Source organism: Schistocerca americana, chromosome 5, assembly GCF_021461395.2.
Source record: "Schistocerca americana isolate TAMUIC-IGC-003095 chromosome 5, iqSchAmer2.1, whole genome shotgun sequence".
NCBI classification, from domain to species: domain Eukaryota; kingdom Metazoa; phylum Arthropoda; class Insecta; order Orthoptera; family Acrididae; genus Schistocerca; species Schistocerca americana.
In genome coordinates this window covers 416,754,274-416,776,204 of record NC_060123.1, presented here as the reverse complement: position 1 = coordinate 416,776,204, position 21,931 = coordinate 416,754,274, and the positions used below count along the sequence as shown (strand labels likewise).

General features: G+C 37.8%; 1 protein-coding gene across 2 annotated transcripts in view; it reads right to left on the bottom strand.

The window, feature by feature from the left end:
• Positions 1–21,931, bottom strand: part of LOC124615902 (lysosomal acid glucosylceramidase-like) — a 296,037-nt gene that overhangs the window by 120,849 nt on the left and 153,257 nt on the right. For both annotated transcript variants that reach the window (XM_047144076.1, XM_047144077.1), the window contains exon 4: positions 3,090–3,216. In XM_047144076.1, coding sequence (XP_047000032.1) covers positions 3,090–3,216 — 127 coding nt within the window. The remainder of the gene's footprint in view (positions 1–3,089; positions 3,217–21,931) is intronic.

Genomic DNA, 21,931 nt, shown 5'->3' with positions numbered 1-21,931 from the left:
ACAATTAATAGACATTTACCCTTTTGCACCTGACTCCTCTCGACACATGATGAAACAGATTTCCCCAAAACAGGTGAACTGAGTCACACTGGCTCAGTTTCAGTTGCTGTGTAAGACAGCACCTCAAACTTGTAGGTTAGTGGGATTGGTACAACACCCTGAGTCCTCCCTGGTCCCCACCCACCTTATACAGGACACCCAGATCAACCACAGAGATCTCACCCACAGTTAAGTGGATGAGAAATGATAGATTCTGTACTTTCTGCAGAGGAGTCAGGATCCACAGGAGAGGATAGTACTTGAAGTATCTCGTGAAATGGTATCACAAGCACACAAATCTTGGAAGCTTTCCAAACTGACCAATTTGCACCAGTTTCCAATCATTTGACAGTAGTCAGGGTGATTTCCATCTGCTTACAAATGTCAACCAACTCATCCCATCTTCAAGAATAGAATTCAGAGTAGGGCTACATTTTGGCTGGAGAAATGTATTACAGGGCAGTGAAGAAATAACTTTAAATGACGCTCCGGTACTGATTATCTTTTAATCTGTTGAGCTAAAAAGTTGATGATTACTTATAAGAATTAAAGCAAATACATAAAATGAGATTTCTGTGAAGGAAACACAAAAAACTGTGGTAAAAGTTACCAGTTTCCTAAAACATTTTGATGTTAATTATACTTGTTATAAAACTCAAAAACAGAGTTAATTTATGATAAATGTGGGTAATATATAAAGGCTACTTCCTTTAATGGAAAACTAGAGGTAATTCAATATGTCAGCTACAGTATCCGCTACATTAACAACGACAAACCCTGATTTACTGCAAATTACTCGTAGATTATTCACTGGACAATAGTAGCTACTGAAAATTCTCAAGAAAGTACATTTATTTGCATTGATATACAAGGAAGTTCAGGGGTGATGAATTCTTCGACAGTAACTGTGAACCACAAACACTGATCTGCTATGAAATAAGTTATGTAACCAAGGAACTCACAATGATAACTTATGAAACTACAGTCTTGTGAGTGCCTGAAAATTCTCAAAAATAATCTATTTCTCACTTAATTATACAATGAAATTAGACAATGATTGCTTTGAATGATGACAGGTCTATTGTTCTCAAAAATTTTAAAAGATCACAAGTAGGTTTAAGCCTACAATTGGTGGTAACAGTACGAATTTATTGTGGCACTCTCAAATGTTTCAAATTTCACACTATATCACAGTACAAATGGGTATTGATACAATCAATGAAAAAATATGCAGATCTACTAATAATTGCTAAGATTTGCTAATAATCATAAAATAATGCTGGAGCATGAAGGAGAGAATGACAGAGAGAGAGAAAGTTTGGGATAAAAAAAAAACACTATGTCAGGATACAGGAGGAATGGCATATAAAATGACAGGAGACGAAGGGTGACATCAATACAGGGTAAGTGGGCAACTTAATAAAGGTACAGGTCAGGATTATTGTGAGAACAAAGGATGACCTGGAGGGAGTGTTTCCACCTGGACTCAAAGCATCTGCTGAATTTTTGGTGTTGTTTTGTGCAATGTATTCAGTAACTAGGCGGATGGTTTCGCAGTTTGCCACAGTTTGAAAATGGCTAATATGACTATGCAGCTGGTTTGTTAACGTAGTCATATTAAATGCCATATTGCAATCACAGCACAGCTACAGATACAAATAAATCCTTGGTAGCAGACATAATGTCAATGAATCTACATACATGAAGGTAAATGGTTTCCAATCCAGATGACACAAGAAATTTTCACCACTAGAAACAGGCTGTCAAGAGGTGGAAATATTGTGACACATAGCTCCCAATAACAAGAATGTGTGAAGTTGTATCTTAGTTCCTCTTTTATTTAGGCCTAGTTATTTATTTGACCTGTGGGCATTTTGCACAGTAATATTGGTTTATCAAGGATGTTTCAGAAATTGCTGTGTATTTTTTGTTTTTACTGATTCAATTTTTATTTACTCCAGTAGGATTAAAAGGTGTACAGCAATTAAATATAATTATGACTCATCATAAATATAAAACATTCAGCATTGTATATTTGTTAAAGGTCTGAACTTGTTTAATGAGGATATTTCATTGCCACAATTTAATCATAATGTTCAGACATACCATTTATTAAAGAGCTCATATCTACTTCATTGAAGACAGTTGGATTCTGAATAGATTAGCAGTCACTATTAGGTAATGTACTTCTGTTTCCGTTGAGTATGTAACCACGAGGAACAAACTTAAGCTAGACTTCAGTACATATAAATCCTCTCAGTCAGCATTATACAAGATGATATGGATATTGAAACCATAACATTCAGTTCCTTCCCAGTTATTTCTACTAAGCCTCAGTAGTACTCTAACTACCTGGTGAATGTAAAAATGTTTTATACTGAGGTCTGTTAACTATAAGAACCACTACCTCATATGTCACCAAGTACATTACTGCACAAAAGCACTCAAAGGGCTGTTCAGTGGAGTACTGGATTAATTCTTTGACCTCAAACTTGATTCCTCCTTTGTGTATATAGCCAGACCCTCTACCCTTATATTGTCACTGCAGTGATGTTACAGTGGCTTGCATCAGTCAGGGGACACCAGTTTGGTTTCTGTGACTTCTGCATAATTCTTTGTTATGGGTAACACATTTGTAGAAATATCTTTAGATTTTTTAATTTCCCATAGTTATTTACTATTTGTTATTGAACAAGCTTCCCAGGTTTTGATGAAAAAGGCCAAATGTATTTTGATTGTTACCCTCTGTGCTCTCCAAGTTCCCACAGTTTTTTCACTAGTTGCTGCTACTGGGCATATCACCATTCAGCAATTACATCTGTAAGAAACATTTACTCTAAAAAGGACCCTGAGGGAATTAATGGAAATGAAATTGACTAGATAGACAGTGCATATAAATATCCTGAATATAGTCTTATATAAATTTTCACAACAGACTGTTTAAGTGGAATCTACTACCTTGTTACCTTCACAAAGAATATGGTCCATAAAATATGGATATAAGTAACAAATAAATGTATTTAAATAATTCTAACGTTAGCTATTATTACCTCATGAGATTTTGCTGAGCATCTGGTGAAAGGGAAAATACATTAATCCCAGCAGAGTCAGTAAATGCAGTTCCAAAGCCCTTGACAGTTTGATATTTAGTACCTCTATCAACTTGCAGTGTCAGGCCTACAAGTAAAATAAAATGTGAGAGTGCTTAAGTAGGTAAGTACATTAATTTTTCACGAAAATATGTAGCTAATATTACTTAGATGCCTAATGTGCCTAAAATACAAATAACCTCAAATTTTGCAAAAACAGACGTAATGTCTGATGGGATAACAGCAATCAGTGATTTTATAATGTTACTTATAGTCCGTCTTGATTGCAAATTTTTTTTTAATTCATACGACCGGTTTAGGTTCATTCAGAACCATCTTCACATCTGTAACAATAATGATATTAATTTACTATTTCACGGAAGCAACTCTTTTTCATCCTATTTTATGTAATGCAGCACGCAAAAGTTGCTGGATTTGGATGTGTTACTCCCGTAACTGAAATATCAGGTACATTCTGGAACATTTGATGTTGATTAGATAGGATGAAAATGAGTTGCTTCCGTGAAATAGTAAATTAATATCATTATTGTTACAGATCTGAAGATGGTTCTGAATGAACCGAAACGGGTCATATGAATAAAAAATTTAAAAAAATGCAATCAAGACGGATTATAAGTAACATTACAAAACCTCAAATTTGTCAGTCCACTGTTTCCCAACAGCAATAAATATAGTAAAAAAAAGGACAAATAATTCACATTAATGAATGCTTTTGTAGCCACTGTTTGTATACAAAATTTCTTTTGAGTACTGAAACACCACATATGGTTAGTACTAATCAACCTTTCAGGCTGTTGCAAGCGTCATTCTTGAGTGGTATTTGAAACAGTAAGCTCAAGAAATCTCCAAATGTACCACAACTGTTCAACTAATCATCTGGAACTTCCTTTCCCTGATCATTTTTTACTTATTTGTAGTTATATACTTCAGATTATCTATTTAATATTGTGACGTTTGTAATGTAGATGAATGGGACAGTATAAAATGAACAGAATGATACCATATATTCTGGAGATTGTGATACTATCATGCATTCTTTACGTGAAGTCATATACATGTAGAACTTTCATTTGTATTGTCTTACACTTACTATGTCTATGAAAGCCAATTAACTTATGATGAAATTAGGTGCATTATATACAAATCCAATTAATTTATGGAAGTAGCGTACTGCAAAATCAGAACAAGTCAGACCAAATGCAAATACAGTCTGAGAATATTCTATGTAAGAATAAGGAAAAAAGCACTGGTAATAAAGATAGAACTCAATGCAAAGATATCAGCATCATGTCAGTATCAAAATTCATAGTGTAATTCCAAAGTAATTAAAGGATGTAGTCAGTCTATTGTTATCATGAATATTTCATGTAATTTTGATGTAAAAACTGGTTTATTTCAACATACTAATTATGCCAAACTTGTTATCAACATTTGTCAAATTAAATCCTGTAATAAATGTTATGAAAGCATATGAATTTCAATTGTTGTTGTTGTTGTTGTGGTCTTCAGTCCTGAGACTGGTTTGATGCAGCTCTCCATGCTACTCTATCCTGTGCAAGCTTCTTCATCTCCCAGTACCTACTGCAACCTACATCCTTCTGAATCTGCTTAGTGTATTCATCTCTTGGTCTCCCTCTACGATTTTTACCCTCCACACTGCCCTCCAATACTAAACTGGTGATCCCTTGATGCCTCAGAACATGTTCCACCAACCGATCCCTTCTTCTAGTCAAGTTGTGCCACAAACTTCTCCCCAATCCTATTCAATACCTCCTCATTAGTTATGTGATCTACCCATCTAATCTTCAGCATTCTTCTGTAGCACCACATTTCAAAAGCTTCTATTCTCTTCTTGTCCAAACGGTTTATCATCCATGTTTCACTTCCATACATGGCTACACTCCATACAAATACTTTCAGAGACGACTTCCTGATGCTTAAACCTATACTCGATGTTAACAAATTTCTCTTCTTCAGAAATGCTGTCCTTGCCATTGCCAGTCTACTTCAACCATCATCAGTTATTTTCCTTCCCAAATAGCGGAACTCCTTTACTACTTTAAGTGTCTCATTCCCTAATCTAATTCCCTCAGCATCACCCCACTTAATTCGACTACATTCCATTATCCTTGTTTTGCTTTTGTTGATGTTCATCTTATATCCTCCTTTCAAGACACTGTCCATTCCGTTCAACTGCTCTTCCAAGTCATTTGCTGTCTCTGACATAATTACGATGTCATCGGCGAACCTCAAAGTTTTTATTTCTTCTCCATGGATTTATACCTGCTCCAAATTTTTCTTTTGTTTCCTTCACTGCTTGCTCAATATAGAGATTGAATAACATTGGGGAGAGGCTACAACCCTGTCTCACTCCCTTCCCAACCACTGCTTCCCTTTCATGTCCTTCGACTCTTATAACTGCCATCTGGTTTCTGTACAAATTGTAAATAGCTTTTCGCTCCCTGTATTTTACCCCTGCCACCTTCAGAATTTGCAAGAGAGTATTCCAGTCAACATTGTCAAAAGCTTTTTCTAAGTCTACAAATGCTAGGAATGTAGGTTTCCCTTTCCTCAATCTAGCATCTAAGATAAGTCGTAGGGTAAGTATTGCCTCACGTGTTACGAGATTTCTACAGAATCCAAACGGAACTTCCCCGAGGTCGGCTTCTACTAGTTTTTCCATTCATCTGTAAAGAATTCGCATTAGTATTTTGCAGCCGTGACTTATTAAACTGATAGTTCGGTAATTTTCACATCTGTCAACACCTGCTTTCTTTGGGATTGGAATTATTATATTCTTCTTGAAGTCTGAGGGTATTTCGCCTGTCTCATACATCTTGCTCACCAGATGGTAGAGTTTTGTTAGGACTGGCTCTCCCAAGGCTGTCAGTAGTTCTAATGGAATGTTGTCTACTCCTGGAGCTTTGGTTCGACTCAGGTCTTTCAGTGTTCTGTCAAACTCTTCACGCAGTATCATATCTCCCATTTCATCTTCATCTACATCCTCTTCCATTTGCATAATATTGTCCTCAAGTACATCGCCCTTGAATAGACCCTTTATATACTCCTTCGCACCTTTCTGCTTCCCCTTCTTTGCTTAGAACTGGGTTTCCATCTGAGCTCTTGATATTCATACAAGTGGTTCTCTTTTCTCCAAAGGTCTCTTTAATTTTCCTGTAGGTAGTATCTATCTTACCCCTAGTGAGATAAGCCTCTACATTCTTACATTTGTCCTCTAGCCATCCCTGCTTAGCAATTTTGCCCTTCCTGATGATCTCATTTTTGAGACATTTGTATTTCTTTTTGCCTGCTTCATTTACTGCGTTGTTATATTTTCTCCTTTCATCAATTAAATTCAATATTTCTTCTGTTACCCAAGGATTTCTACCAGTCCTCATCTTTTTACCTACTTGATCCTCTGCTGCCTTCACCACTTCTTCAACTGTATTGCTTTCCCCCATTCCTGTCAATTGTTCCCTTATGCTCTGCCTGAAACTCTGTACAACCTCTGGTTTAGTCAGTTTATCCAGGTCCCATCTCCTTAAATTCCCACCTTTTTGCATTTTCATCAGTTTTGATCTACAGTTCATAACCAATAGATTGTGGTCAGAGTCCACATCTGCCCCTGGAAATGTCTTACAGTTTAAAACCTGGTTCCTAAATCTCTGTCTTACCATTATATAATCTATCTGAAACCTGTCAGTATCTCCAGGCTTCTTCCATGTGTACAATCTTCTTTTATGATTCTTGAACCAAGTGTTAGCTATGATTAGGTTGTGCTCTGTGCAAAATTCTACCAGGCGGCTTCCTCTTTCGTTTCTTACCCCCAATCCATATTCACCTACTACGTTTCCTTCTCTCCCTTTTCCTACTGATGAATTCCAGTCACCCACGACTATTAAATTTTCGTCTCCCTTCACTATCTAAATAATTTATTTTATTTCATCATACATTTCTCCAATTTCTTCATCATCTGCTGAGCTAGTAGGCATATAAACTTGTACTACTGTGGTAGGCTTGGGCTTCATATCTATCTTGGCCACAATAATGCGTTCACTATGCTGTCTGTAGTACCTTACCCGCATTCCTATTTTCCTATTCATTATTAAACCTACTCCTGCATTACCACTATTTGATTTTGTGTTTATAACCCTGTAGTCACCTGTCCAGAAGTCTTGTTCCTCCTGCCACCAAACTACACTGATTCCCACTATATCTAACTTTAACCTATCCATTTTCCTTTTTAAATTTTCTAACCTACCTGCCCGATTAAGGGATCTGACATTCCACACTCCGATCCGTAGAATGCCAGTTTTCTTTCTCCTGATAACGACATCCTCTTGAGTAGTCCCCGCCCGGAGATTCAAATGGGGGACTATTTTACCTCCAGAATGTTTTACCCAAGAGGACGCCATCATCATTTAACCATACAGTAAAGCTGCATGCCCTCGGGAAAAATTACGACCGTAGTTTCCCCTTGCTTTCAGCCGTTCACAGTACCAGCACAGCAAGGCCGTTTTGGTTAGTGTTACAAGGCCAGATCAGTCAATCATCCAGACTGTTGCTCCTGCAACTACTGGAAAGGTTGCTGCCCCTCTTCAGGAACCACACGTTTGTCTGGCCTCTCAACAGATACCCCTCCATTGTGGTTGGACCTACGGTACGGCTATCTGTATCGCTGAGGCACGCAAGCCTCCCCACCAACGGCAAGGTCCATGGTTCATGAGGAATTTCATCTGTAAGTTTAATTACATACATTTCAAATAATACATAGAAAGCTTTGGTAATTGTTGGATATTATATAAGCACCAGTGGCAGTAGCTATGAGAGAGCAGTCAGTGTTGTGTTAGTCCTGAGTAAGTATTGCAGATAGTTTTGAGACAGTATTGTGTCAGTCCAGGATGAGAAATTTGTGTATGTATTTGTAGAAATAAATACACTGAAGTGCCAAAGAAACTGGTATAGTCATACACATTCAAATACAAAGATATGTAAACAGGCAGAATATGACACTGCAGTCGGCAATGCCTATGTAAGACAACAAGTGTCTGGCACAGTTGTTAAATTGATTACTGCTACTACAATGGCAGGTTATAGGATTTAAGTGAGTTTGAATGTGGTGTTATAATTGGTGCACAAGCGATGGGACACAGCGTCTCCAAGGTAGTGATGAAGGGATTTTTCTGTATGACCATTTCACCAGGAAACTGGTAAAACATCAAATCTCCAACATCACTGCAGCCAGAGAAAAATCCTGCACGAATGGGACCTATGATGACTGAAGAGAATTGTTCAACATGACAGCAGAGCAACCATTCTGCAAATTGTTGCAGATTTCAGTGTTGGGGTATCAACAAGTGTTAGCATGCAAACAATTCAATGAAACATCATCAATATAGGCTTTTGGAGGTGCAGGCCCACTCATGTACCCTTGATGACTGCACAGCACGAAGCTTTATGTTTTGCCTGGGACTGTCAACACCGACCTGGGACTGTTGATGACTGGAAAGGAGACAAACTCATGAATCAATGGACTCTGCATGTCGGCAGGGGACTGTTCAAGGTGGTGGAGGTTCTGTAATGATGTGGGGTGTGTGCAGTTGGAGTGATATGGGCCCCTGATATTTCTAGATATGACTCTGACAGGTGACATGTATGTAAGCATCCTGTCTGATCACCTGCATCCATTCATACCCATTGTGCATTCCAGCAGAGTTCGGCAATTCCAGCAGGACAATGCGATACCCCACACATCCATAATTGCTACATAGTGGCTCCAGGAACACTTTTCTGAGTTTAAACACTTCCACTGGCCACCAAACTCCTCAGACATGAACATTATTGAATGTATCTGGGATGCCTTGCAATGTGCTGTCCAGAAGAGATCTCCTCCCCCTCATACTCTTACAGATTTATGGGCAGCCCTGCAGGATTCCCTCTAGCACTACTTCAGACATTAGTCGAGTCCATGCCATCTTGTGTTGCGGCACTTCTGCGTGCTCCTGGGGGACCTACGTGAGATTAGGCAGGTGTACCAGTTCCTTTGACTCTTCAGTGTAGGTGAAAGATTAATTCCAATGTGTCAACCAGTATAAAAAAACTGTCTTGATAATGCTATATGTGGATACCAGGTATCTTGTAAAAGGAAAGGGTGTTTATTTACAGAAAATCTACATCACCCTTTAGACAAAAATCAGATACAAAAATTGATTATTGAAGACTATTTACAGAAGTATCAAAATCTTACAATACAATGGAGTGAAGCTGGTATGCTATGTCAAAAGGATGAACATATGTTTTGAGAATCAGAACAAAAACAAAATTGTATTGAATGATCAGGCTATCAGTACCTGCATTACCAGCAGAGAATATGACTACACATATGGACAAAGTAAAACAAAGTAAATGACTAGAGTAAATCACATGGATCATCAACATCAAGGACAACAACAAAAAATATTAACACTATAATAATTGCTATTTCTATGTGGAGTAGCAGAAACAGAAACACATGCATCATTTTTATTATTGCTGTGTTAGGCAAACCCATTCAGTACAGGAAGTCAAATTGAAGAAGCTAATCAATTTTTATCCCATTATTACAAGAAATTCTTTGAAGAACTCGCAAGGTTTTTGATAAGAATCTGATGAACTTAGTAACAATTTAAAACAATTAAAATTGATTTCAGTTAAGACTTCAGTGGTAAAATAGGGGCAGTAACAAGCAAACTACATAACAGTGTAGAGAAAACAAAAAGAGATCTAACTAACAGTTAAGGACAGTTGAAGAGTGGGGATAAACTTGATATTACAAATAATGAAGTAAAAAATTTGAGGAATGAGGTGTCAAACTTTAGCAACCAGCTCACAGAACTAAAGAAGATCTTGCAGTAGAGTCAGAGCACAACAATTGGGAGAACAGAGTAGTTTTGTTGAGAATAGTATTGTAAAGCAGAATTAATAGATAAATGACATTGAAAAATTTGTATTGTTGAAAATGAAAAACAAAAATGTAATTTTCAATGTAGAAGGGTTGACAGTTGTAGATCTTTATCAGCAAACTGTTAAATATGTCAGAAAATGAATTAGAGATTTTACTGATATTGTACCCGTATTTTACGCAAATGTCCAGAAAAGCAGAGGTAATATGAATGAAAAGTAGGTAAAATATCACAAAAGAAAAGCAAAAGGAAAATACCTGAGTAAATGTGAATTATTAGCAAACATGAATGTCAACTGTTTTTTGAACAAAGATACTGCAGGTCTTTTAAACATAATTAAGACTATAGACTGAAATGTTATTTGAAACACAAGCTATCATGAAAACGTTTATTTGATTAAAAGAGTGACAAAGCTAATAATGTTACCTTGGGAATTTGAAAATGTTATGTGTTTGTTAAGTGCAAAACTGAGTAGTAGATATGTAGTGGGCAGTGATAATGAGAAATATTTAAAGTAAAATGCATATTCTACACCATTTTTTTTAAAAATGTTCAATGTGTTTGTGTAATGGCAAATCAAAACACGTGCACTCAAACATATTTATGTCAGAAGTAGATGTGGATGTTTAAAAAAAAGTAATAATTTTGTACACCTTAGCTTCAAAGCATTGAAGGCACTGTACACTCATTTGTATACTATGTGACTGGTGAACACAGAGCCCCAGCTATTGTGGTGTATTTTTCCAAAATGTCAGACTTCTGTGCCACATTCATTCTTTGATTAATTTGTAAATTGTTCAAGTTATCTTCTGCTATCTTGCTGTCTTTCCTTAGTAGGTGCTATGTGCACATTTTTAGCGTTTTCAAGTGTATTTTCATGCCAGAATTAATGCATTCTTTGTGTATTATTTGTCTAAGAGCTAAGAATTTTTCTTACATTGTTGGAATGAACTTTGTGTACAGTTGTTTTAAACTGAGAATATTTGAAATATGGTTACACTAATGGTATTTTACACTGCCATGACTGAAAAACATATTTACATTTACACTTGTATAGTAAATAAATTATCTTGCATTTTGAGGAGGTTTATTTTTTTTGGTTGTTTCTGAGGAAAAATCTTTTTACATTTAACGACAGTTGGGGTGTTTTAAGTTTTTGTGCTGTCTTATTTTATGGACATTGAATAAACGTTGATTTTCGATCTATTTGGTGGACTTTGTGCTATACTTGTTACTATAAAGACAGGAAGTCAGACTTATTGGCTTGTTACACTCATTTTCAAGATCTGCCACCAGTATTTGAATATAAATATTAGAATGAAGGCACTGGTAAGGATTTAATTATGAGAAGAGAACATTGAGTTTGTTTGTTATCCCGAACACATTTTATTGTGAAAGATGCTTGGAGTGAGCAGTTTATTTATCAGATCACATATTATTTTTCGAAACTGTGATAGGTGAGATCATGATGAAATCATCATTCATTCATTGGTCCATTTGATTCATTACATACTTAAACAGTACAATGAAAATAGGACAAGTCAAAATTTCGAAAGGAGCAGAAAAAAAACCACACACACACACACACACACGCGCGCGCGCGCGCACACACACACACACACACACAGAGAGAGAGAGAGAGAGAGAGAGAGAGAGAGAGAGGGCATACTGGTCTAGATAGTTTAATTTCTTGTACTCAAGATTCTCACTAATGTAAACTGCCACACCACCACCCTTATGTTGCTGTCTACAATAACTATTTGCTAAGGAGTAGCCCTCTAGTTTACAGTAAATAATTTCATCAGATTTTAATCCATGCTCAGTTAGCACCACTATATGAGGTGACTGTTCATTTACAAAAACCTGTAATATATTAAGCTTATTTCTAAGGTACTGTATGTTTAGGTGCATGAGCCTTAGTGGTATTTTTAACTGGTCACTCTGATTATCTTCCTTTAAAATGCACTGAGTCGGTTCACTAACAGTTGGCTTTAAATGTAATAGTTCCCCTTCCTGTAATATACTAAGCACTTCACTTGCTCCCTTTGCTTCTGGTACTATGCAGTGATTTTTTTCAGTTTGTGTCATTAAACCTGGATTGTATCTTTGTCCGGTGTTTATATTCCTCTCACTATTGTCACACTGGTATTTAAGCTGGACAGTTTTACTTACATCTTTTTCCATGTTCTCTTTCTGCTTACTCGGTACCATAAAAAATCCTCACTTAGTGTAGCAGGTCTCCTAGTCCTCAGGCATCTGTCTTGATTGGAAGCTGCTTCTGCTGTTGATCTTCCAGGCCTCAGGTACCTCTTCTGTGTGGTTGCTGTTGCTGGTGGCTCCTGTGCTCCCCGACTTGGTGACTGCCCTTCTTTGTTAGCTGCTGTGGCTAATGACCTTTGTATATTTTCCTCACATGCACTTTCATTGCCTTGAGGTAGTATTATGGGGTCTGCTGTTCTGGATGCTGTTGCTGATGACGACAGCTCTGCTGATGATTGTGGTGATTCTGCTGCTATTGGTTTATCTGACACTGCTGCTGAGAATATCTGAGCCTTTGCTGTTGCTACTGGTGTTTGTTGTAGCTCTACTGCAGATAATGATGGTTCCACTGTTACAGACAACTCTTGTTTTGGCGGAATTGGGATTGGAGACACTTCCATTACAGATGAGTCATTAATAAATTTAAGTATTTCGGCACTGATAATCTTTTTCCCTTTTACGTTCATGTAGAGACCATGTCTTGTGAAGTGCTCTCTGTGAACACTGTTTATCTCTACGAAGGTCGTATTCTGGAAACCTCGACATATTTTCTCAAATAGCCTGTTTGCTGTAACAATCTCGATGTTTACGCACGAGTTTTCCATCAGATCGTGTCTCCTGGGGATGTTAACAATGTAGAAATGCACTCGAGGCATCCTTTTGATTGTTTCCTTTAGGATTCTTGTTGCACGCCAAGTTTCATTACAGCAAACATCATTTGCGCCTCCTATTATGATGCAGCTGTTACCCGTCGTTAATATGTTGTCACTGTTTTTCAGAATTTCGCGTAATGGCGCGCCTGGTTTGATGATGCCTGTTACATTAAGGTCTGGATGATTTCTTCTCATAATTTCCGTAACTCCTCTCCCATGACTATCTGCAAAAATATATGTCTGTTGCTTGTATCCTTGCTTATGCATAACGTGGTTGTTTACTTTTTTTTCTTTACGAATATTTACCTTGTGTTTTTCTCCGTTTAATCCACTTGTATATTTTTGTGTGGATAGTTTGTTCATATTTTTATCCCTAGATGCACTATTAACACTTTCTTTTCTTGCGTTTAATTCACTTGTGTCTTTTTGAGTGATCAGTTCGTTCATATTTCTAGTTACAGTCGTACTGTTTACACTTTGTACATTTGGTTGTGCAGACCTACGAATTTTATGGCTAGCATTAATGAGATCTTGTTGCCTTGACGATTCAGACAGTTCCCGTATGGTTAGTACTAAATTTTCCATTGTTTTTATATATTTTTTTATAATGTCAAGTCCTTTTTGAAGTTCGTCTTGCACGCTGTCTTCTATTCCCGCGTAGCACTTTTCACTCGCGATCTCGCGGCCGTTACACTCTATGTCACATTTACACTGTATTTGTAAATCATCTTGAGCATAGCAGTGTGAATGGCACCATTTATGTTTAAACACGCATATTCTAATTCCATTTAGCACTGTTTCGTCACAAACAATACACTTGATTGAAATTAAGTCCTCAAAAACTGCAGAGCGGTTTAAAGTTACGTGTACACTTGCCGCCATTTTTTCAAGTGGACAGCAGACCTGTGCAATAGTACACTTTTCTTGAAATGTTTCTTTACAATAACTATTGGAAAATGCATATCAGTAAATGGTAAAGGATTGTTGTCATCAAAGTACTTTCTTCTGTCACCTATTCTCAACCCTTTTGCATGAGTTCCTAAATTTTCTCTACCAGAGGTAGAGTAAATCCTGCTAATTTGATCTCTTACAAGCCTGTGGAGAGTTTGGGCAATTAAAACGTACAAATTCAGAATGTTAAAAATTGGCTTTGTGTAATATTTCACAGACCTGTCAACTGCTCCCACTGAATTCATTGTTGAGTTTGAGAGGCCAAAAGATCTCCCTGTCAAACTTTTCCATCTCATGCACATGTATGAAACTGCAGATGGACAATATAGATTATGCCTCTCTTTTATAACACAGCTTGATTGTCAAGAAGTATACTCATGCTCATAAATTAAGGATAATGCTAACACATGGTGAAACACTGCTCTGGTGGGTGGTTTGCGGGTTTAAATCACCTCAGGGTATGACCATGCAGTGCATTTGATTTGCAGTCGTCGCACGGTGGTGCTGGCAGCAGTCCACATACGCAGAGGTGTGTTGGTGCATGTCAGAGTACGGTGCAGCGAGTAAGTGTGCAGACATTTTCAGATGTGATAATGGTGACTGTGTGTTGAAAATGGCTCAAAGAACACATATTGATGACATTATGAGGGGTAGAATACTAGGGCGACTGGAGGCAAGTCAAACACAGCAGGTTGTAGCTTGGACCCTCCGTGTGCCACAAAGTGTAATCTCAAGATTATGGCAACGATTACAGCAGACAGGAAACATGTCCAGGCACTACAGTACAGGACATCCACAGTGTACAACACGAAGAGAAGACCGATATCTCACCATCAGTGCCCACAGGCGGCCACGGAGTAATGCAGGTAGCCTTGCTCGGGACCTTACTGCAGCCACTGTGAGAGTGGTCTCCAAACACACAGTCTATAGATGACTGAACAGACATGGTTTATTCACCCGGAAACCTGCAAGGTGCATTCCACTGACTCATGGTCACAGGCGAGATCATAAAGCCTGGTGTCAAGAACACAGTACGTGGTCATTGGAACAGTGGTCCCAGGTTAGATTCACAGATGAGTCCAGGTATAGTCTGAACAGTGATTCTTGCCAGGTTTTCACCTGGCGTGAAGCAGGAACCTGATACCAACCCCTTAATGTCCTTGAAAGGGATCTGCATGGAGGTCATGGTTTGATGGTGTGGGGTGGGATTATGATTAGTGCACGTACACCCGATCATGTCTTTGACAGAGGAACTGTAACAGGTCAGGTGTATTAGGACGTCTTTTTGCACCAGTATGTCCACCTTTTCATGGCTGTAGTGGGTCCCACCTTCCTCCTGATGGATGACAATACACAGCCCCACTGAGCTGCCAACGTTGAGGAGTACCTTGAAACAGAAGATATCAGGCGAATGGAGTGGCCTGCCTGTTCTCCAGACCTAGGCCCCAACAAGCACATCTGGGATGCTCTTGGTTGACATATCGCTGCACGTCTCCAAACCCCTACAACACTTCAGGAGCTCCGACAGGCTCTGGTGCAAGAATGGGAGGCTATACCCCAGCAGCTGCTCGACCACCTGATCCAGGGTATGCCAACCCATTGTGCGGCCTGTGTACATGTGCATGGTGATCATATCCCATATTAATGTCAGGGTACATGTGCAGGAAACAGTGGCATTTTGTAGCATATGTGTTATGGGATGGTTTTCTCAACTTATTACCAATACTGTGGACTTACAGATCCAAGTCGTGGGTGTTCCGTATGTGCCTATGCTAGTAGCGCCAGTTTTGTGTAGTGCCACATTGTGTGGCGCCACATTCTGCAATTATCCTTAATTTATGAGCATTAGTGTATATTAGTTGAAATAAACTGGACTGCTACTCATGAAGTGGTTTCATGAGCATAAAGCAAGAAAAACATTACTGAATTTGAATATCATGTTTTGACATAAAAATCTACTGCATTTAGATGGTATAAATTGTTTAAAAAGTAATGTTCTTTTAACTACAATGGACATTCATCAATAAAAATCTGTCATTGTGAAAAAATTCAGTTTAGAACACCTAATGAAGTTTGCCAACATTGTACCTAATTATGAATGAACTTTCTCTGGTACTTGTAGAATTGTTACTGATCTGAAGTGTACTCAACAATAACACAAAATATCAGAGCATAATTTCACAGAAAATTAAAGTGTTGAAAAATACTCTTCTGGGTGAATGTATGCTCATGTATGAGAAGGAAAATTCCCAAGAAGAAATATAGTTTTTCAACTATAATACCTTTCTGCTTTGACTACTGAGTATTCACTGGTTAAAACATTTGTCTTGGTGTATCAATAAAGCCATGTGGTTTCATTTACCATAAATGGCAGCAGGTTTTGTATTTCAGTTATCATCAAAGATAACTATTATCTTCCCGATACTTCTGCATGGAAGCCAAATGATAAGGTGCAGGTATAAATGAATGAAATTTTATTTTTCTAAATAAAAATGAATTGCTAAATCACAATTCTTTCACAAGGGTTTCACCATCTATTTCACATTCTGAAGATCTTCTCACTACAAATGTTTAAGGATGAATAGAGCTTTGCACTGTGTCTGTTGGAGAATGTGGTACTGGACTGATATATTGAAATTATTTAGAAGACAATTATCAATGCAGAAAAACTGACACTATTGTCAACCTTACCATTTATAAGATTTCTTATTTTGTGTAGTTATAATGAAGTTTTATTTTATTATCTTAAAAAACTGAAATGTGGTTTATCTGTGGTGTAGACAAGAATAACAAAGAGAACGTTAATGCTTATATTGAAGTGTAGACAGAAATATAAAAGCAAACATTCCAGGAAGACAACCTGAACTTTCAAGAGCTATTGGTCAAACAGGGCAGAAATATGGCAGTGTTTCTTAGGACACCAACACCGCAAAGTTATCTGAGATCCACAGTATCTAAACATGTGTGTAGCTCTCAGGGACTGAACAGGTAGTGGATGGTAAGACAGTACAGTACCTTGGGAAAGGTACAGCACTGCCACTTAAGATATACACACTGAGGTGACAAAAGTTACAGTATACCTCTTAAAATATCATATCGTGCCTCCTTTTGCCTGGCTTAGTGCAGCAACTCAACATGGCATGGACTCAACAAGTTACTGGAAGTCTCCTGAAGGAATATTGAGCCATGCTGCCTCTACAGATGTCCACAATTGTGAAAGAGTTGCCAGTGCAGGATTTTGAGCACTAACTGGCCTCTCAATTATGTCTCACATGGTATGTTCAATGTGTTTCATATCAGATGATCTGCATGGCCAAATCATTCACTTGAAATGTCCAGAATGTTCTTTAATCCAATAATGAACAACTGTGGCCTCGAGACATGGCACACTGCCATCCATAACAATTCAATCAGTTTTTGGGAAAATGAAGTCTATGAATGGCTGCAAATGGTCTCCAAGTAGCTGAACATAATCATTTCCACTCAATGATAAGTTCAGTTGGGCCACAGGAACCAGTCCATTTCATATAAACACACCCACCAGCTTGCACAGTCCTTGTTGACAACTTGGTTCCATGGCTTTGCGAGGTCTGTGCCACACTCAAAGCCTACCATAAGCTATCACCAACTGAAATTGGGGCTCATCTGACCAGGCCATGGTTTTCCAGTCAACTACAGTCCAACTGCTATGCTCATGAGTCCAGGAGAAGTGCTGCAAGTGGTGTCATGCTATTGGCAAAGTCAACTGCATTGGTTGTCTGCTGCCATACCCCATTAATACCAAATTTTGCCACACTGCTGTCCTACTGGATATGTTTTTTTATATATCTCATATTGATTTCTGTGGTTATTTCATTCAGTTTTGCTTTTCTGTTAGCAGTGACAAATCTACAGAAATTCCACTGCTCTCGCTTGTTACACAAAGGCCACTGGCCACTGCAGTATCTGTGGTGAGCAGTAAAGCCTGAAATTTGATATTCTCCACACACTCCTAATACTGTGGGTATTGGAATATTGAGTCCCATAATGATTTAGGAAATAGAATGTCCCATGCGTCTTGCCCAACTACTATCCTGCATTCAAAATCCATTAATCCTCATCGTGCAGTCATGTGACACTACCGCCATCAGTATGTGAGTATATTGCTGTCCTATGACTTTTGTCACCTCAGTGTATAGGAGTCAAAATATTAGTGTTTCACAGGCTCGACCAAATATTTGACATGTAAGACCACCCTAAAGGGAACTATCCAAAGCAGCCAGCCTCTAAAATGTAGAACTGAAAGAAAACTGCAAAGAAAAATCTGCAAGAAAATTCTCCAAGAACTATGATGGGGCAATAATTCTTTTTTGGAACACTCTATAATCTTGCTCTCCAGATACCCTTTTGGAATTGTTTCACTTCCTGCAGTTCAAAGGAGAGATTATTTAAAAGAGTATTACGTTAGGCCTTTGGATTAAGAAAATCAGATTCTCAAAATATCAACCACTACTTAAGGTGTTTGAATAATCTCCATTCCACAGGGCTCAGCAATGTTGTGGAAATCCTACTGCCCTTCATGGATGGTCTCAGGTCAATGTGGATAGCATCAAGGTATTACCAGAAAATAGAGCTGATTACAAATGATGTGGATTCTTCCTCTCAGTCCAGGCCACATTGTAGATGATGAAATGATTCTGAGTGATGATATGATTCCATAGCAAAAAACATAGCACTAAGTTTAGAATTTTGTAAAGCTTCTTCACTGAGTACAACATTTCCAGTACAAAAAATTTTCTGTACGTTTGTTATTCACACACTTATCTAGAAAAACTGTGTAAAGTTAGTGAAGTGGTTACTACTGATGATCCTCAGTAATGCTGAAATTTTGAAGCCTCATTCTCTGAAATTTTTTAAAGTTGTAACTTAGTAGTTCTATGATTGACATGACTCCATTGATTTTAAATCGAGATTACTTCTCATTCATTAGTGCCAAAATTTCTCTCAACTCTTTTTGTAGTTCAAATAAACCAGTTTTGAAACAACACTGAATGAACTCTAAACAGTGTCAATTTCATTTGTATACATCTTCATAGTGAAATCATCTCTCATGTTTCCACAAACCATAAATCTTGACAAAGAAAAAAAACTCATAGTCATATGAGGTCTGTTCAAAAAATTCCAGATCATTTGTAATTTTGTACCATCAGTGGTTTGGAGAAAAATGCCACTGGCATCCCGATACACACCTGCGTTTATGTGTAACTGCTGGAAGTTTCATTGTTATACATCTGTTAGTTATTGCTCAGTACTGTACTGAATAGAACGTTGCATCGCAAAGTTTGCAAATTTAGAGATGGCAGAGTAAGAGGAGCAATGCATCTGCATTACATTTTGTGTGAAACTTAAGAAAATCTTTATAGAGACAAGGCAAATGATGCAGGAAGCTTACGATGAAGAGTGTTTAAGCCACATTCAATGTTATGAATAGTTCAGATGGTTAAAAAATGGCTGGATGGAAGTTAAAGGTGACCCTCATTCAGGATGCCCTTCAATGTCTACTGACAATGCTCATGTCAAGAACATCAATGAAATTGTGCATGCCAATCTAAGACTGACTGTCCACAAGATTGCAGAAGAATGAAACATTTCAGCTGGATCATATCGTGAAGCCCTGACACAGCATCTTGGAATAAACTGTGTTGGCACCCAGTCCATTCCATGGCTTATGAGTCAAGACTGGAAAGATGTTCACCTCGCAATCTGTGAAGAGCTTTTGGATCCTGCAAATGAGAATTATATGTTCCATAAGAGAATCAGAACTGGTGATGAGACTTGGGTCTATGTTTACAATGTTGAGACCAAGGTTCAATCTTCTTGATGAGTTGGGGAAGATTCTCCAAGACCAAAAAAAGGTTGTCAGGCCAGGTCAAATGTCAAAGCCATGCCAATAGTTTTCCTTGACTTTGAAGGATTAGTCCATTATGAATTTGTGCCTCAGGGACAAACTGTTAATCAGTGGTACTATTGGGACATGTTGCAACACCTGCAAGAAAATGTGAGAATGAAACAGCCTGAAACATGCTGAGACAATTCACGGCTCTCTCATCATGATAATGTGCCCACAGATTCCGCCCTGTTGGTGTGTGATTATTGCACAAAAAACGGAATCACTGTGCTGCCTCATCCTCCATACTCTCCAGATGTGGACCCTGCAGACTTTTTTTATTTCCAATGTTGAAACCGCTATTGAAAGGATGAAGATTTGCAATGATAGATGACATAAAAGAAACTTCACAGATAGTGCTTTGCGCGATCCAGCAAGAAGTATACCGAGAGTGTTTTCAGAAATGGAAATGGTGTTGGGAGTGGTGTATCAAATGTGTAGGAGAATGTTTTGAAGGAGACCACACACAATAAATACAAGGTAAGCATAGAAAAATTTTGTGGACAAAGTTCTGTAATTTTTTAACAGAACTTGTAAACAGTTTTCAGAGTGTGTCACTGGGGCCTTACTAACATATTACAACACAGAAGTTATTCAGACAATTGTAGCTGCACTGTTCAAATGATTTCATGTAAAGTTTACACTAACTGACTGTAAAACTCATATCTGCAGATACTTGTGACTTTGACGTTGGAATATTAGTCAGCTGAAAACAAAAACATGAATGTTTACATTGAGATATGAACATGAGAAATGCTAATCACAGACTCTGTCTTGGAGATGTTACCAGAACAATTACCAGGCACAGACTACCAGAGCTGTTGCCCAGTAGTTGCGCTTATAGACAAGTGTGTGAATATTTAGTGAAATCTGTAAACTCATATTGCTCTATGTAGGGAACAATGTTGAAATTAGTGGCAATGACATTACAGAGAACCAAGTAATATTTGGTTTATTCATATGATAAAGAACTGGAAAGTTAACAAACCTGTGTGGACTTTTTCCTTTATACCTTGAGCACTACTGAGGGGTACTAAATGAGCTTCACATAAATTTCACAGGTTAGTAATTTTCCTAATTTATTTAATTTCTTAATTAACACTTTATTCTGGAAACCAAAGGCATTTTGTAGCTCAGAAGAAAGAGGGTAACAGAATTATAATGTCAACTCTTGGAATTAAACTTACTTAAAGGGCACATAATGGAAGTATTTTCTGAATGATGGAAATTTTCATTACAAATAGCATTTTAGGTAATGACTTTTCAGAAAAGGTAAACTGTTTACTGGATGAGTGAAATCAAGAGTTTTGAATAAGCTATGTCCATTCAGAAATAAAGAATTATTACCTCCCAATATTTTTCAGACTTCTCTTCAAGGAATATGTTCACTGAAAAACTAAGTAAAGCCTTGACAGAGCTCAAACACATAAATGAATAATAGCAATATAATAGAGGGAAACAGTCCACGTGGGAAAAATTATATATAAAATCAAAGATGAGGTGACTTACCGAACGAAAGCGCTGGCAGGTCGATAGACACACTAACAAACACAAACATACACACAAAATTCTAGCTTTCGCAACCAACGGTTGCCTCATCAGGAAAGAGGGAAGGAGAGGGAAAGATGAAAGGATGTGGGTTTTAAGGGAGAGGGTAAGGAGTCATTCCAATCCCGGTAGCGGAAAGACTTACCTTAGGGGGAAAAAAGGACAGGTATACACTCACACACACACACATATCCATCCACACATACAGACACAAGCAGACATATTTAAAGAATAATAGAGTTTACTGAAATATTGCCCAGCTAAGATTTTTGATATTTTATGTAAAAGTGGTGCATCTACTACCAGTTTTAACATACCAAGTTTTAAGAGTTATTTGGTCAACCAAATCTATGACACATTTTTCAATTAACTGAATGTTATGATACTACTTTCTAAAACTAATCTAAATAGGCCTTCGATGGTCCAGCAGTACTGATCAACCACAATGTCATCCTCAGCCAATAGGCATCACTGGATACAGATATGGAGGGGCATGTGGTTAGC